Below are 17,829 nucleotides of genomic sequence, written 5' to 3'. Positions count from 1 at the left end.
AGCAGAAATGGGTCTGTGGGCTTCAGCCTAGACAGCTCGGTAACATGAAGGCTTGGATCCTGGGTTCCTGGCCTGGGCATCTGCAGTGGGTCTGTGCAAGCCAAAATCCAGAAGGTCCTGGGGCAGCAGTCCAGCTGGACAGGGTCTGTGGTCCAGAGAGGCAAGGAGCTGTCTTTGTGTGAGTAAGCCTTTTCTTCTAAAGATGAACCTGCTGAGGTGGTGCTGGGGGAATGCCTGTATTTGTTGTCACTCAATATCCTTACCCAGAGGCCTTCAGGGTTCTGAAGACCCACCCCCATTCCTTCCAGTAAAATGTCCCCAAAATCAATGATGTCACCTCATGATCAGGCACGTTGTTCAGCACCAGGCTGTTGTCCTAGAAATGCAGGTGTTTTCTCTGCATTTGCATCTAGCTAAAGAATTTTCCTCTTACTTCTGATACTAGAAAATTATCTTAGGGGCTGAAGAGATGGCTCAGTGGCTAAGATCACTAACTCCTCTTTCAAAACACCTGGTTCAATTTCCAGCAGCCAAGTAAGTGGTGGCTCACAGCTGTCTGGAACTCCAGTCCCAGGGGATCCACCACCTGTTTTGGCCTCTGCATGAGCTGGGGATGCAAGGGGTGTGAAGACATGCTGGCAGAGCATCCACAGACATAAAAATAATAGTGTATGGAAATAATTTTTAGATGATCTTAACCATTTCTTAAAGAAAGAAAAGAGTAGACAAAGTGACAGGAATGTGATGTTCCGTGGGACAGGAACCCCACCACAGTGAGACTGTAGGGGAAGGAAGACAGTATGCCCCAGAGTCGATGTATAGTAGAACATTTTCCTGAGATCTGGCTGCATTCCATCTTTGAGCAATAGCTTCTGGTACAAATCCCCTAGGGTAGCTGGCAGCATTGCAACATACTGAGCACCCAGAAGACACGCTGCTCCCCAGAAGGCTGCTGCCCTCCTGCTCCCTAGAGCTTTTGTTCTCAAGCTCTTTGGGGAAGAGCTGGGGCCACAGATTTCCCCTATGTTCTGCACGCCGGCTTTTCCCCCAGGGACATGTCTAACCCCATGCAGAAGGCAGGAGGTCCCCCGGTAGTCTGGCAGTCATTTGCACAGTTATTCCATGCTTCTTCATGCCACATTCCACCCCAACACTGAGCCTTGTGGGCTATGCAGGGGATTCTCGAAGCTTGTGTGTGTCCATATCAACTAGTATCAGAGATGCAAAGGCCTCGTGGACCAGGGACCTACCTGGGTATCTGTGTTTCCACAGTATGCTCACAATCCCTTTGGGAATGGGACCTCATTCTGCTTCAGGTTGCAGTCACCTCAATGTGCCCTGTAGACACGAACCTCTCAGACACTGCCCACCCCATCCTGGTGTTGCCAAAGAGCCAGCTCTACCCCTTCCCAGACTCCTTCCTGCTACACCTGCAGAGCTTGCCTGTGGGTGGATGTGTGGAACTTCAGCTAAGGCCTTCCGTCAGGTAGGGTGATAGTTAAAAGCAGGTGTCACGCATGGAGAAGGCAAGGCCCTTCTTCAGACCCTACCTTCAGATCAGTTATAGGATCCAAGTCTATGGTACTACCTTCTCCAGGCTCGATGATTGAAAAATATCTCTCCCTCTCCCTCTCCCTCTCCCTCTCCCTCTCCTCTCCCTCTCCCTCTCCCTCTCCCTCTCCCTCTCCCTCTCCCTCTCCCTCTCCCTCTCCCTCTCCCTCTCCCTCTCCCTCTCCCTCCCCCTCCCCCTCCCCTCCCCCTCCCCCTCCCCTCTCTCTCTCCCTCTCCTCTCTCTCCCTCCCTCCCTCCCTCCCTCCCAGGTCCAGGCTGGCTTTGAATTCACTGTGTAGCCAGGCTGTCCTTGAGCTTATGGTTCCCCTGCCCCACCCTCCTTAGTGCCGGAACTCCCAGTGGGCACTTTCACACCTAGTTTCTGCAGTACTAGGGATTAAACCCAGGGCTTCCTGCATGCCAGGCAAATGCTCTACCCACTTATCTATAGCCCCAGCTCTGCATCACTGCCTTGAGGAATAAATACAGACGGTTGTGAGCTCGCAGCCCAGTGTGTGTGGTCAGCATGGGACTGAGTTTCCTCTCTGTGACTTCTGTGTGATTTCCCTGTCATTAGCATCAGGGCATTCTCCTGATGAGGGAATCTGGTGGATCTTCCAACAGCGGAAGCAGGAGGCAGCATTCTTACGACTTGGTGACAGTCTCATGGCTTCCTATGGAACCTGATGAGCTCAGCTGTGTCTGGCATGTGTCCTCCACTCTCTTCTTTCATCTGGGTGTGTGAACAGGGCATGCAGCCTGTGGGAAGTTGGCCACTAGTGCCTCCTGTGCCCCGTGAGCCCAGGTTGCCCCAACCCTGCTCCATCTTCCGTCCTCCACACAAGTATTCACAAGCCGTGGGAAATAGAGTCAAAGGTTCCCGAGAACCCTTGTAAACCAGCCCTGACCCCCAGTCCATAGCAGGCATCTGTCCTGTTTCCCCAGTGACAGTGAGCCAAGGCCGAAGGAGATCTTGAACTTGACTGAATAACCCACAACTAACCCACTTATAGTTCATTTCATAAAATGTCCCTGACGTCTAATGAACATCCAGGGCACAGAGTCTTTAATGTCAAAACTGGATTACACTTATAGCTGACTGTCCTCAGAAAGGACACGTCACCCAGGAGTGCCTACCCTCCCTGGAACAGCCAAAGGCCTAAGGCAGCTGTTGACTTCTTCCTTCTCCTCTTTCTTTTCAGGCAGGTTTTTCTTTTTGTTCATATTTTCCTAAAGAATATGTCTCCTGTCCACTGTTAGTCCCTCTGTGAGCCCTCCTGAATGAACACAGGTGGACTCTGCACACACAAGAAGCAGCTCCCAGCACTGTCACGGTCACTGAACTGCAGAAGTCAGTTCTGCAAGAGTCTACCCTCATACACACAACCTTTGAGCAAGGTGGGGGGCCCTGAGTTGTGAAGACCTTGTAGTCTGTCACCTGTAGCCTCGGGTCTCGGTTCCAGGAAGGCTGCAGATGCTCTGCACACAAAGTGGTAGATGTGTGCATTCTACATGGTCCGTGGGTCACCTCTAAGCCACACCTAATACAATGTCAGTGCCATATTGTCATACTGTATTGTTTAGAGAATGGCAATGGACCTAGAGACAGGAATTCAAAGCACTTGCAGAAGACCAGGGTTCGGTTCCCAACACCCAAATTGAACGGCTTACAACCGCCTATAACTCAAGCTCCAGAGGATCTGACACTGGCTTCTGGCTTCTATGGGCAACTGCTACATGCATCACACACACAAAACTCAAAATAAAATAAGTCTTTATACGATGAAAAGAAAAAAATCTGCACATGTTCAGTCCGGACATGATTTTTCTCTGCAAATATTTCAGTCTGTAGTGGTGGCTCCATGAATGCGGAGTCCACATACACAGAGTGCTGACTTCTACTGAGGGATGTGTGAGGCAATAGAGCATGCCGGGCTGGGTGCCAGAGTTCTGTTTCATGCCCACCTCACTGTGCTGAAGGGATTAGAGGCTGTGCACAAGAAGGAACCACCTGCCCAGGGAACAGCACATGTGGGTGCCTGGAGCAGGAACAGGTCAGCGGGCCACACAGCTGGTGCAGGATGAGAGGCATGAGATGGAGGAAGAGGGCCAGGATGATGAAGGCTCACAGCATAAAGGTTTGCCATGTTGGTTGAGCTCAATAGTCCTCCTGTGTTCAGGACTGCTGATGTTCAGTGAGTCCTGTCTGCCTCTAGTGTCCTGAACAGGCTGTGCAAGGCAGGGCAACCCTGTGCTCTGAGCTATTCAGTGCCAACCCCCATACTGAATATTTGGTATCATGGCTGCAGGATCCTGCCCTCTTATGCCTGAGCACAGATGCTACAATTAATGTTTGCTGAAGGACAAGGTAGCCTGTGTGTGGCTGTGCTGTGGGGACCCCAGGGCATGATACAGGATGCACTGCTCACTCTGGTTGCCAGCTTCTACCCACTCATGATAAGATGGACCCCAAGTCCTCTCCATTCCTCATCCCTTTGTGCAGTACTCGGCAGGGTCTCTGTGTCGTTTCCGTACACACCCCGGCTGTGCGGGAACTTTAGTGCATGGAACATGGTTCATCTCCACCATCCTCCCTGGTTCTCAGTGCTCGCTGAAACCAGGTAAAGGCCCAGATGGCCACGCAGGAGGAGGTAGTCGGCAAAAGCAGAAGACTGCGACCTTGATCTCATTCAGATCTGTTTATGGTCCAGTGTAGCAAGTCCTCTGTCTGGGTCAGTGTAATGTCAAACCCCACACTAGTAGAAGTGCCGTGCCGCCTTCTCTCGGGTGTGAGCACAGGGTTTGGAAGCCTTCCTCACCTCCTTTCTTTCCCCACTCTGTCAGTGTCCCACCCTCGTCTATCAGCTACCCGCAGAAGGATGACTGTGGAAGACCCAGGCAAAGGGAGGAGACCACCAAAGCTCTCCCCACACTAAAGAAAGGGCACACAGCCACCTCCCCCTCACACCCTTGACCCCCCAGGCATCTGGTCTGGGATGGAGCTCAGGGATGGTCACTCTGCCCCAGGAGCTGAGTCCACCCTGGTGTGTCCCTCCTACACTTGGAATGCCACGGTGACAGGCGAGACGGTCATTACCACGTCCTCCATCCCCACTCTCCTCCACGTCAAGGAATTTACAAGTGAATAGAAGCTTCAGGCCTCAGCCAGAGTCTGCAGGGGCTGTTGACAGAGCTTCACAAAACCCCTGAGTCCCCAGGGCAGCTGTGGAGGCAGCAGGTTACCGCTGTAATCCCAAGAGCCACAAATTTCATATTTGTGGAGTCATCAAGTCAGGAAGTCACTACACTGCTGTCTGAGCCACAGTTCCCATTTTCTGACTTGGGACACACATTGCGCAAAACCAAAAAAAGAACACAGAAGCAGTTATTCATTCAACAAGAGAGTCATGTGTCTGACTGGATAAGCAGCCGGCAGCATGGTGGGAGCCGGGGTTCCGTGACCACGGACACAGGCCTTCCTCTCCACCTCATCATGCTTTCTATGTCAGGGGAGATGTCTACAGAGCCTGTGACAGGAAAGCATGCCACTCCCTGCCATGGTGCCTCATCCATATGTGTCTATGTATGCACATATTCATGAGTGTGTTTGTACATATGGATGTGTTGGGGGGTGTTCAGAAGTCAACGCTCAGTGTCTTTCTATTGCTTTTCACCTTGTGTTTGGAGACAGGGCCTCTCATTGAATCTGGAGCTCACTGGTCTGCTGAGTCCACTGGCTAGCAAGCCCAGGGCATCCCCCTGTCTCTGCCTCCCCGGTGCCGGGATTGCAAGTGCACACCATTATACCTAGGGATTGAACTCACGTCTTCATGTTGTGTACTTCACACTTCATGGGAGATGTATCCCTAGCTCTTTTGTCTACTAGAATCTAATGACACTGTTTCTGCCCCATGTTATGGCTGCTGTGTTTGTCCACACATTTCCTCCTCTTCAGTCCCACTCACTCTGTGTGCCTTGGGAGCAAGGACCAGGCTCTTGTCCTCAACAGCTACAATCTTAGCTTGTACAACAGTACGTCAGTGGGAGGAACTCTGAGGAAAGGGACTTCCACAGGGCTCTGAGAGAGGAAGAGGTGGTTAGCTGAGGAGGGGAGTATCCCAGCAGAAGGAGTATCTGTGCCAGCCCTAGGGACCTGCATGTGGCATGTGACCAGCCATGGGAAGGGAGGTGGCCAGACCAGAGAAGAGGTGACCACCTGTGACTTCCTGTGAAGTAGCTGACCACGTGGCATTTTCAGAGTATGTAAGGACGACTACCTGGAGGGGCGGAGGGAAGAGAGGCCAGAAGAGGAGAGGTAGGGCAGGCAGGGGGATAGGGAGGGAGGAAGTTACACAGCCTGGCTGGTCATCCTGTGGGGCAATGGTGGAACTTAGCAGCTACCTCTACCGGCATCCGGGGTTGATGTTCTGTGAGTAGACGGGACAGCAGAGGAGTGGAATTAGGAGTCCAAGGAGGTGGCAGGAGAGAGGTGACGGCCTGGACTCCAGCAGGAGAGGTGGGGAGCTCAGCAGGGCAGATGCCAGGGGAGTGTCCTTCGAGGACAGGCAATCGCAGACCCAGCAAATAGGTGGGTGCAGCAGTCTGGTGAATCCCAGACTTCCATCACTGTGGGGAAAGACTTGAAGAAGACCGAGGGAGGTCCCAGGAGAGCGGAACCCCGTGGACAGAGGAGTGCCCCCAGGTGATAGAGGATTGGCTGGGTGGAAGAACGGGTGGGTCCCACTATTGTCGTGTGATCACTTGCTGAGAGGGGACACTCTGAGGGCCCCCCCAGGGAGGGGAGCTGGAGACCATGTCTGAAATGGACCCATCACCGATGTCTTCAGGAGGTGAGAAAAATGTTGCTGTCCATCTGAGTGATGGAGGTAGGAATGAGGTGGGGAGTTTGAGAAACTTCATTAGAAGAAGGAAACCCAGGTGATTTTGAGGCGCCCATGTGGACACTGGGTAAGGAAGATTGGAGCTATGTCCTGTGGCCCGAGCTGGCCCAGAAGCTCAGGATCATCCCTGTCACTTGCAGTTGGGATGGCCCTTGGCACTTTGCTTTGATCTTTGTCTGTGCGTGATCGGAAGGGACTCCCACACGTTCCTTTTCCACAGTAGCTCTTTAGAACCTTAGTTAAAACAACCCCCAAGAAGCCCTTGTTCCCTATATTCAGAGCAGAGTGTACACACAATTCAAAGGGGATGAAGCCCCGAGGTATCTCTCAGGCATGTGAGTGTCTCAGTATGTCCCTCTGTATAGAACGTGTGTGTGCATACACATGCATATATGTGTGCCCACAGGTGTGTGTCACTGAGAACTTGGCAGGTGTGTATGGCGGGTCCCCACCCCCTGAGCTGTTAATTCCCTGGGTTTGGTTTACAACTTAGCAGTTCACATTTCCAAGTTCTCCAATGCGGCTGCGGATGGCTGTGGCGGTTGTGGTGGTCTGATGGCCTTGCCCGAGTCTATGGAGATGTCTGGTGCCTAGGCAGGCTGCGTGAAGAGCAGTCGTCATTTGAGACATCTATAGACCTGGGGAAATATTCCTACAGCATATCTAGATGCTGTAGTATTTGCCTGGGGAGAGAGAGTGAACCTTCAGACTACATTGATGCTTCTACATGAGAATGTCTAAGGGACCTGCAAAAAACCCCTGCTAGAAGGGCTAAGGACCAGGGATAGAGCCTTTGCCCAGTGTGTAGAGGGCCCTGAGATCAACCCCCATCCCAGCCAACAAGATACTAAAAAGATAAGTGAACTGCCAAGCATGTAAGGCAAAACTTAAATATGCATTAAAAAAGAAATTAGGCTCTGGAGAGACGGCTCGGTGGTCATGGGCTCTTGCTGCTCTCCCAGGGAACTGGGATTTGGATCTTAGCACCCACAGCAGACAGCTCACACCTGCCTGTAACTTCAGCGCTGGGGTGTCTGGTGCCCTCTTCTGGCTTCTGAGGCCACTTTCATACATGCCACATTCACTCACACATATACACATAGATGGCAATAATAAAATTAAATCTTTTTGAAAAAAGAACTGTAAGTTGGAGAAAAGTGAAGAGTTAACTTTACATCTGTTCTGACCAAGGGAAACTTGAGAAAACAGTAAACAACACAGGTAACAAACCAGACTCTCCTGGCACCGAGAGCTCCATGGTGCCGACGGCCCTCTGGAGGTTTGATTTTATATCCGAGCCTCGTTTTACTTAGTAATAAGATAAGGGGAATACCGCAGTCCCTTTTATCCATGCTTTAACTTTTCAGGTTCCAGTTACCTGTCATAAGCTAAGTCTTCAATTGCTAGATGGAAATTTCCAGAAATAGTTCACAAGTTTTAAATGCACTCACTCCGAGTAACGTGATGGCCTCTTGTGTTACCCTGCCTCAACCCATGTGGCATCAGGAAATCCTGTATCCTAGGATGAGAATCATCCTTTGTCCTGTGTGTCCACCCTGTACATACCACCCACCCACCCGTGACACCGCAGCCATCCTGGTTATTGGTTCCTGCCATGCTGTGGCAACTGTGCTAGTAATAGCTCAAGAGGAAGAGTAATGATGCCCAAGAGAAGCTGTGCTTGGCACCCTCTAGTGTCGGGCATCTGCTGGGAGCTGTGGTGAGAGGTCCCTGTAGGTGTCTGCTGTCCTGTTCCCCCTGACTTATTGAGATGAACTGGTCAAGTGTTCAGAGCTAAGCTAGTGTGGTGTGGTGTGCCTGTCTTCCTACGTCCGTGGACCTTTCCAGTCAACAGTGCCTACTTTCCCCTTACCCATATGCTGCCCCCTCCATTCACAAACCAGTTCTCCCTTCAGAGGAAGCATGCTGGGCTTCCTTACGGTATCCTCTCCAGCCGGCTCCATGTCCACTACCTCTCCTTCAATACCACGTGGGTTCTGTCACTGTGGTTCTTCCCATACACTGACTTTAGCTGATCACTGTCCAACCTGATGTTTTACTCATGCATTACATTTTTTCAATGTCTATAAATTATATTTGGAGTAGAGGTTTTCTTTTATTTTTCCAGAATTGTTTCTTGACACTTTTTGGAGCGTCTCGTTGCTTGGTAATTTTTATGATTACATAAATGTTCCATAAATAGCTAGTTTATATTCTATGCCTTGTGGTTTTAATAATACTAAGCATGTCTGGGTATGTAATCCTTCATTTTCCCCCTTGTCTCTCTTATTTGATGTCTCTTTTCTCATAGTTCATGCCTTCTTACCTTGGGGTGGTCTTTTTGAGCTCATGACTGGTTGATACTCATCTGGGGGGGGGGGGGAGGCTGAGTGTCCTGCACTGGGAATGCTTTCCTCCAGCAGTTAGGAAATTGCTGCTGCTCGTCTGAAAGTCAGCTGCTGCCCACTGCAGTGCTGGTAGTAGTGCTTGTCTGTGGTGGTATTGTGTTCCCCGAAATATTGTGCATGCTAATAAACTTATCTGGGGTCAGAGAACAGAACAGTCACAATATTAAACATAGAGGATAGGCAGTGGTAGCACACGCCTTTAATCCTAGCATTCCAGAGGCAGAGATCTACCTGGATCTCTGTTTGTTCAAGGATACATCCAAGCATGGTGACTCACACCTTTAATCCCAGAAAGTGAGCCTTTAATCCCAAGGAGTGATTGCAGAAATCAGAAAGATATATAAGGCGTGGAGACCAGAAACTAGAAGCTTTTGGCTGGTTAAGCTTTTAGGCTTTTGAGCAGCAGTTCAGCTGAGATTCATTCTGGATGAGGACTCAGAGGCTTCCAGTCTGAGGAAACAGGATCAGCTGAGGAACTGGCAAGGTGAGGTGGCTGTGGCTTGTTCTGCCTCTCTGATCATCCAGCATTCACCCCAATACCCAGCTCAGATTTGTTTTTATTAATAAGACCTGTTAAGATTCATGCTACACTTGTCTTAAGCCAGCTCGTGTGTGTGTGTGTGTGTGTGTGTGTGTGTGTGTGTGTGTGTGAGAGAGAGAGAGAGAGAGAGAGAGAGAGAGAGAGAGAGAGAGAGAGAACATGCATATTCGTATATGCGTGCAGGTGCACTTGTAAGTGCATGCATACAGAGGCCAGAGGTCCACCTTACATGTCATCTCTTAGGAGTCATCCACTAGGACCTGGAGTTCATCAATTAGGCTGGGTTGTCTGGCCAGCAGGTCTCGGGGATCTGCCTCTCTCCATCTCCCCAGTGCTGGGGTTAAAAGGATGTGCTCCACTGTCAGCTTTTTATGCGAGTTTTGGGGATTGCACTCAGTTCCTCCTGCTTGCTAGGCAAGCATTTTACTGACCGAACCACCTCCCCCAGCCCCAAGCCCATGCTTTTGTTTTTATTTGCCAGGCGATGTCGCTCCTTAAGTTTCAGCTCACTTTGTGTTCTACACATGCGTTTCCAAATTATATTGTGGGCATCAAAGAAACCCTTCTCTTTGTTCATTAATGAGTGAAACAGAGGCTGTTGTGAGCCTCCCATGCCACAGTGAAAGCCAAGTTCAATCAGTCTTCCCACACTGCCGTGCTTGATCAAAGCAGGTCATTCATTTGATCTGTGTGGCTTTGCCAGTAGGGTCAGCAAAAAAGCGTCCCAGCCTCTCTAAAGGAAGAGTTCAAAGACAGCTGCAGACTGATGTCAGTATCAGTTCACTGCTGCTGCTCAGAGGCCCTGGGAAGCTGGAAGGGAAGCCCCCAAAAGAAACTCTGCCTTCAGGTACTGGAACAGAGAGCCCAAAAGAAGGAAGTATTTGGTGAGTGTGTGTAAAGGTCAGGGGTCAACCTCAGGAGTTATTCCTCAGGAGCTGTCCACCTAGTTGTTGACACGGGGTCTCTCACTCGGACCTGGAGCTTGCTGATTACGCTGGTCCAGAGACCCAGCAAGTCCCAGAGATTCACCTGTCTCTGCCTCCCAGTGCAGGGATTACAAGCACAGATCATTGTGTGTGGCTGTTGCTCGTTTCAACAGGGATTCTGAGGATTGAGCTCGGGTCATCATGGTTCAAGGCAAGCATTTTACTTAGTGCACCACCTCCACCATGCAGGGAGAGACATTTGTGAAAAAATGTTTTACAAGATGCACTGTGGAGAACACATGCTTGGCATGCCCCAGATCCTGTTTGCTTTAGGAGCTGATCTTGCTTTCAGGGTCTGCACAGAGGACACCAGGGTGCCTTTGTGTTGCTAGTTCAAGGTGTTGGCAGACACAATGTTTCTGTGCAGAGTGTCAGTTACTCCTGGATCCTTGTCTCCCTCTTTCTTAGGCCTCCTGGAAGAGCCACTGTGCATTCTTAGCTCTGAGTGAGCTTTCTCCCACCTAATAGTCCTTTCTCCCCCCCTCCCCTCCCCTCTCCAACCCTCCTCTCCTCTCCCTCTCCTCTCGTCTTCTCTCCTCTCCTCTCCCCTCTCCTCTCCCTCCTCTCCTTCCCCTCCCCTCTCCTCTCTTCTCTCCCTTCCCTCCCCTTCCCTCCTCTCCCTTTTCTCATTCCCATCCCCTCCTCTCCTTCCTCTCCCTCCTCTCCCCTCCTTTCCCATCCCCTCCCCCGCTGCCCATGCAGACATCCTTCCTCCATCTGACTGGATGTCCCACCACAGATTCCCCTGGACAATAGCAACAGAGACTGAACGGTCTGTGGGCTAGGGTGTGCCTGCCGCTCTGTTCCGTTTGTAGCGGATGCAGACCATACCCCTAGAGTCTCAGGGAGGCAGCCTACAGGGTCTCATCATCTCCTAGGCCCTCAGCTCAGTGCCCGGCCTCACCTCCACCCACAGATTCTCTTACCCTGGAGGGCACAAGAGGGTAGAGAAGAGGGTCAAGCCCTTCTGGCAAAAGTCACACCTTCTCTCTCAGCTCTGTGAGGGGCCAGTACAAGGTCTGTTTAACCAAGAACCAGCCTCTAGAGGAGCATGCCAAGGAAGAACAAGGACTCTTGTTAGCACAACATCCCAGCATAATCCTCAGGGCATCGCCCTAAAACTGGCATTTCATAAGGGCAAACTAAAGGTCTGTTCACTTACTTATTTCAAGGAAACTGTTGGGTGAGAGTAATCAAATGTTGAGCTAGGGAGGTAGCAAAGTCAGTGAGGTGGTTTTCTTGCAAGCTTGAGGACCTGTGTTCAGTCCTCAGAACCCACACACATGCTTGTCATCCTAGGACTGAGACAGGGTAGGAGAATCTCAGGAGCTTGCTGGCCATGTTCAGTTAGAGACCCCATCTCAAAAAGTAAGGTTGAGAGCAATAAAGGACCACCCCAATGTCAGCTTCTGTCTTCAGCATGCACATTCATGTACACACTTGGATACCACACACACACACACACACACACACACACACACACACACACACAGAGAGAGAGACAGACAGACAGAGACAGAGAGAGAGAGACAGACGGAGAGAGAGTTAAACAATTGGTCGATGAACAGTCTAGGGCCAGTAGAACCCAAAGATTAACCTTGGGCCTCTGTCCATAGACTCAGGCCAGGGTGTCACCCATGACACCTGCCAGGTTTCTAGAAACAGACGACAGCCAAGACAGAAGCCAGGCAGCAGCTTCCTGACTAGTTCTCCTATTCTGAGTTAAAAATAATCCGAGTCAGGATCTGCCTGTAGCCTGCAGATACCTCAAGTTGCTGGGCGATTGGCGAGGCCAGCCCTTCTGGTCTTTGTCACTTACAGATGCTGAGCCTGTGGGTTTCCCATCTCTGCCTTCATTTCCTCCCAGCTACCACGGGCACTGCTCAGGCCAAGGGTCCAGGCGGTAACCACAGCTGTCAGCTACCTGTTGCCTGAAGGGAGCTTGGCCTCCAAGACAGAGAATCACTTATACACAGTCCCTTTGGGGAGCCTCCAAGAAGAGGGGTCTTAGCAGAAAGACTTGTCCAAAAACAAGGGGCTGTCTCCGTTTCCTCCTGTGTCTTCCCTGCTGTCTTTACAGTGAGATACTAAATTCAGCAGAGCCAGACAGGGACAGTTTAATGAATAAACATCAAGCAAACGCCACCTGAGTCAAGAAGTGAAATACAAGCCAAGCTGCAGAAGCCCCTCCCCCAGCCCCCTACCTATCCATCAAGGGGGATGTGCTCCTAGTATTTACATTTTATGTCACCTTTTCTTTTTCTTTTCTTTTCTTTTCTTTTTTGTTTTCAGTTTCATCACCAAGATGTACATCCCTAAACACAATCTTTTGCTTTTGCTCTCCTGGGACTTCGTGTATGTGGAATCAAGGAGTATGCTTGCTTGTATGTGGTTGGGATGGGGGTTATGCACATGTGTACATGCTGGTGGACATGTGCATGTGGGGGCATTTGTGGAGGCCAGAAGCTGGTGTTGGGTGTCTTCCTCAGTCACTCTCCTTCTAGTCTTTTGAGACAGGGCCCCTCCCTGAACTGGAGCTCACCAGTTCAAACAGGCTGCGTAGCCTACGAGCTCCTAGGATCCTCCTGTCTCTATCCCCTCAGCACTAGAGCTACAGACACCCACCACCACACAGGAAATGTGAATCCTGGGGATCAGAACTCAGGTTGTGTGGCAGGTGCTTCAGCAATGGAGCTTTTCCCTGGCCTCAGTGCATTTCCTGTTTGTGACACTTGGTGCCCTGGGTAGCTACCACTCACCCACTCCATTATTCCAGCCCGTTCTACTGTATGAATGGATTTGCTGTAGGCTGTGACAATGTATTCAGTGGCTGTGGACATTGGGATTGTGTGCAGTTTCTGACAAGCACAGACAGAGCCAGTCTGTCCTTCCAACACACCTCCTGGGGTGCGAGTGCAAGTTTGTTTTAGCAAAGGATCCCTTTTATTATAGTATTTTCATAACCTTGTTGATCTAAACCATGTACTGCCTGTCTCATCATAGGACAGGGGTCCTGCACATTTCAACAGAAAAAAAAAGGGTTTAGGAAATATAATAATGGATCCACTACATTTTTTTCTTACTTTTTTGAGTACATTTTAAAAAATGAAGACGTGGGGCCTGTTACCTCAGTGAGCTTGCTATAGCTTTCCTTAGGTTCATGAGATATTTTATGTTTTTTCCTCCAAGCAGGTACAAAGGAGATTGTAAGCTCAAATTCTCTGTAGATGTTTTCCCGTACCTTAAAATGTTTTTCCTTTTCTCCACGACTACTAGCCTGTGTTTGCCTAAACTCTGAAATCTATTGAAGAGTCTAATTATGCTAAATACCCTGAGCAGCCATGGCAAGGAGGAAGCACATGAAAAATGAGTAGTCGCTATCACAGTTAGATTCACAGCATTTAGACTTGTCAGTTCAAGGTGGAAAGTATGAAGTGGAAGAGTATTTAAAGGAAAATAAAATTGAACTGAGTATGAGATGCAGATTTTAGAGATTAAAAGGGCTCCTTATAAGAACCATGAGATAAACATCTCGGGAAAAAGGAAGGACGTGGGAACAGGGCTTAGTTTGCTCCATTGATTTTTCACTCTGCTGACCGTGTTTCTAACACCCAGACGTGGAACTGTTGATCCTGTGGCAGGAGTAGTGAGTGACAGGAGCCCCTCCCAGGTGGTTTTCCAAAGTGCTGGGGCTGATGTGTGCTCCCAATGGCAGCATGGGAGGGCAAGTGCTATCTATCTCAGCAACACTTGGATTACTCATTGTTTAGACATCTGCCAGGGACCACAGTGTCACGGTGTTTCCACTGTGAGCTTAATTTGGATTCCCCAGATTGGTCCCGGGGTCAGTCGCACCATGTCTCTGGACATCTGCCCCATGGTGGTACCTGTGGTATGCCATATTGGGTTTGTTTTTAAAAGAGAAACATTACTATGTTGCCCAGGCTAGCCCTAAATTCCTGGTTCCCGTGGACCCTCCTATGTAAGAGGTGAGCACCACAGAACCTGGAGCTTTCTTGTCAAGTTTAGCTAGAGAAAACCAAGCAAGGCCTTAGGCAAGATGGATTAGTTAGCAAGTTGAACATGGATCTAGAAATTGGAATTCAGGCCCCATCTTTCTCTGACCCTGGGATCTCAGGCATGAAGGATTCTCAGAATGGAGAATGGCACTGAGATGTGTCTGTCTTCTGGTCATTTCTCTCCCAAACCAACTTTTCTAGGCATATGCACAAATTCTTCATGTGCTGACACCTGGGTGCTTCTTGTTTTGGTTTATTTTCCTTGAAACAGTGTCTCCTGTACCCCAGGCTAGCCTCCAACTCACTATGTAATGGAGGATGGCCTTGAGCTACTGACCCTCCAGCCTCTACTTCTTGTTGGTGGAATGATAGGTGTACATCTCATCTCTTCTTCCTTCCCCTGCCCCTCCTCCTTTGTTCTTTCTTCTCTCTCTCTCTCTCTCTCTCTCTCTCTCTCTCTCTCTCTCTCTCTCTCCCTCTCCCCTCTCCCCTCTCCCCTCTCTTCTCTCTCTCTCTCTCTCTCTCTCTCTCTCTCTCTCTCTCTCTCTCTCTCTTTCTCTCTCCCCACCCCCCTTGCGATCAATCACTGTTTTATGCCTATTTATGTGTGTGGATGTGCATGCCATGCATGTAAGTGCAGATGCCAAAGGAAGATTTTTTACTTTAGTCCTTTGAGGCAGACTCTCTCACTGGACCTGAAGCTCATAGCTTCACCTGAGCTGGTCAGCCTGAAAGCTCCCTGAGTCTGCCTGCCTCCACCCTCCAACACTGGGCTTTACAGACACACGTGGCTGTATCCAAGTGCTCTACCCCCCGAGCCACATGCCCAGCCCCTTACATGTGTGTTTGTACACACATTATCCTTTCTGCAAGCCGCTGGTGTCTATGAAATAGAGCCAGCACACATTGTGCGCGGCTTCACTACAAAACAGGCTCAGTTCTCTGTCCATATATGGTGTTTTATTGCGTGGCTGGGCATTACCCAGTAACCAACAAGGCTTTAATCAGCCCCATGACCATCTGAAAGGAGTTGGCATCTCGGGGTGCTTGGTGACTCACTGTAGGGGGGAGGGGCTGTTTCCATGGTGGCGAAATTTCAGAATAGCCACTTGCAAGGGCCAAGAAGGGTTTGGCTGCGTATCTTCCACCAGCTGTATCTTGTGTATCTTGCCAGCTGCCCTGAGCTTCAAGCAGGGGTTTGGAGGGACCCCTGGCCACTGTGCCAACCAAACACCATTTCAAAAGGAAATACTTCTTAAAGTTGCAACCTCCCCACCACTTTCAAGAGACGGGCCTTATGGCAGGAGAAAGGGAAGTGTGGTCACATCCGGTTCCAAGGCCCAGCTCAGCCTCAACTGTGGCTGCGGCCTCAACATCTTGTACCCAGAGAAAGCAGTGTGAATCACCCTAGTTTGCAGACACCCTTCTCCTGGCAGTTGGGGCCTGACTGAGCTCTTCCCAAGTTCAACGCATGGGGGTGTTACTGAATGTTCTGAGACCTCATCTTCCTTGTTTAGCAACGCGGAGGCCACAGAGGTGTCCCAGGGACTCACTCTTCCCCAGATCTCATGATAGAAGTCGTGATTTGATGGAAAGGGTGGGGGTATGGCATAACTGGAGAGAAATGAGGCTCTGAACTGGAAGAGTCACATCTCTGGGTGCTGTGTCAGCCTGGAACACGCCCTCTCTGGGGCCTAAGTTTTTGAAGCACCTCTTCCTCCTACAGTGCCAGGACTGCCCTGTTCATGTGCCTCGGTTTCAAGGATGTGCCTGTGTGTTGTCACCCGGCATGGGGGCCTGGAATACTACATATAGCTCATGATACCAGTGAAAATGGAGTCCTCAGTTCATCCTCAGATGCCTGCTGGACCTCACGCTGTCTCTGTTGGCTCATCTCATGAGGCTACCATTCCCTTCTCAGGCGCGGGATGTCGATGCCACCTGATAATATCAAATAGTGCTTTAAACATGGCCCCGGCACTGGGGAGAGGGTAAGAAAGTAAAGAAGACCTTGGGGGAGTAGAAGCATTCGTAGTCTTTCATGTGTGCTCCAGAAGGTTCTGTTAAAATGCCCACTGGACTCCCCATCTGTACCACACCTGCGCCTGTGGTTAAAAATTGGAGGTGAATCAGGGGCTTCAGAGATCCCTACAGCCTGTGTCTGTTGCCCTGAGCTACACCGACCCCAGCTCTTTTACTGATCTCCGGAACTCCACAGCCCTGCTGGATCTGTGCCATGGTCCACCTCCACCTCTCGGCATTTCCTTTTTTGATGGCTCACTGGCTCTGGTACTGAGCCTTCCTGTGACCTCGAGGTCTGGGCGCTGCCTGCCAGGCATGTACCCACTTGCTGGTTCTGGTGAGCACCTGCTGCCCGCTGTGGCTAAGTTCCTGTTTCCAGGTCAGAATGTCAGAGCAGGGGGTGACGCAGTGTGTTCTCTCTCCAGGATCAGGGCCAGAGACAACAATGGCTCCTACGCTTTGTGCCTGCTGCATGAGGGGAAGGTGCTGCACTACCGGATCGACAGGGACAAGACGGGGAAGCTCTCCATCCCTGAGGGGAAGAAGTTCGACACCCTCTGGCAGGTGTGTATGTATCTGTGTGTGTGTGTGTATCTGTGTGTGTGTGTATCTGTGTATGTGTGTGTGTGTGTCTGTATCTCTCTCCCTGTGTATCTCTCTCTCTCTCTCTCTCTCTCTCTCTCTCTCTCTCTCTCTCTCTGTCCCTCACTCTTCTCTCTCTCCCCTTTGAAGGGCACAATGCAGGCCCATGGGGCGCTAGTTCCAAAACTCTTAGAAACAAGAGGAGGGATAAGGCTATCTGTCCCATATACCCCATCAACTTACTCTGATGTCTATATGACTTGTTTGAGAAATCTTGACACAGAGGCCACCATCAAGTCAGTGAGGCTGCAAAGGTTCCATCACCTGGCTCGAGCTATTAAGTTCTTGGTGCCCTGAGATCATGTGCTTCAGGGCAGTGTTTGGAATTTAACAGGAAGTCTTGCCATCTGGGACTAGAATAGCATGGAATCACACACACACACACACACACACACACACACACACACACACACACACACACGATCATAGATGACCAAAGAAAGAACCTAGGGGCTGTGACCCAGCTGTTTCTGCACTGTGGAATGCCGGGTGACGTCAGGGTGGATAAACTATGTGGGATCACCCTCGTAGCAGAGCCCCCGTGCAAAGTTAAAACTGCTTCAGAAGCAAATCTACTCCTTCCTAGGCTCCAGGCCGCTGCGTGTCCAGGAACTTTGCAGGCCTGCTCTGCAAAGGGTTCATTCTCAGCCTGGTTGTCTGCAAACCTAGAGGCAACTCAAGCATGCAGAAGCACCCCAACATTGTTCACCCAGCTCCCCACAATTGCTACTAAGCACATTTTGCTTCCTTAATGTGACA

General features: G+C 50.3%; 1 protein-coding gene across 3 annotated transcripts in view; it reads left to right on the top strand.

Annotated features, from left to right (window-relative positions):
- Nucleotides 1-17,829, top strand: part of Syk (spleen associated tyrosine kinase) — a 78,093-nt gene that overhangs the window by 35,150 nt on the left and 25,114 nt on the right. For all 3 annotated transcript variants that reach the window (XM_028863795.2, XM_028863796.2, XM_028863794.2), the window contains exon 4: nucleotides 16,854-16,992. In XM_028863795.2, coding sequence (XP_028719628.1) covers nucleotides 16,854-16,992 — 139 coding nt within the window. The remainder of the gene's footprint in view (nucleotides 1-16,853; nucleotides 16,993-17,829) is intronic.

Source organism: Peromyscus leucopus, chromosome 5, assembly GCF_004664715.2.
Source record: "Peromyscus leucopus breed LL Stock chromosome 5, UCI_PerLeu_2.1, whole genome shotgun sequence".
Classification (NCBI taxonomy): Eukaryota; Metazoa; Chordata; class Mammalia; order Rodentia; family Cricetidae; genus Peromyscus; species Peromyscus leucopus.
The sequence above is the reverse complement of the archived record's forward strand: the minus strand, read 5'-3'. Positions and strand labels throughout refer to the sequence as shown.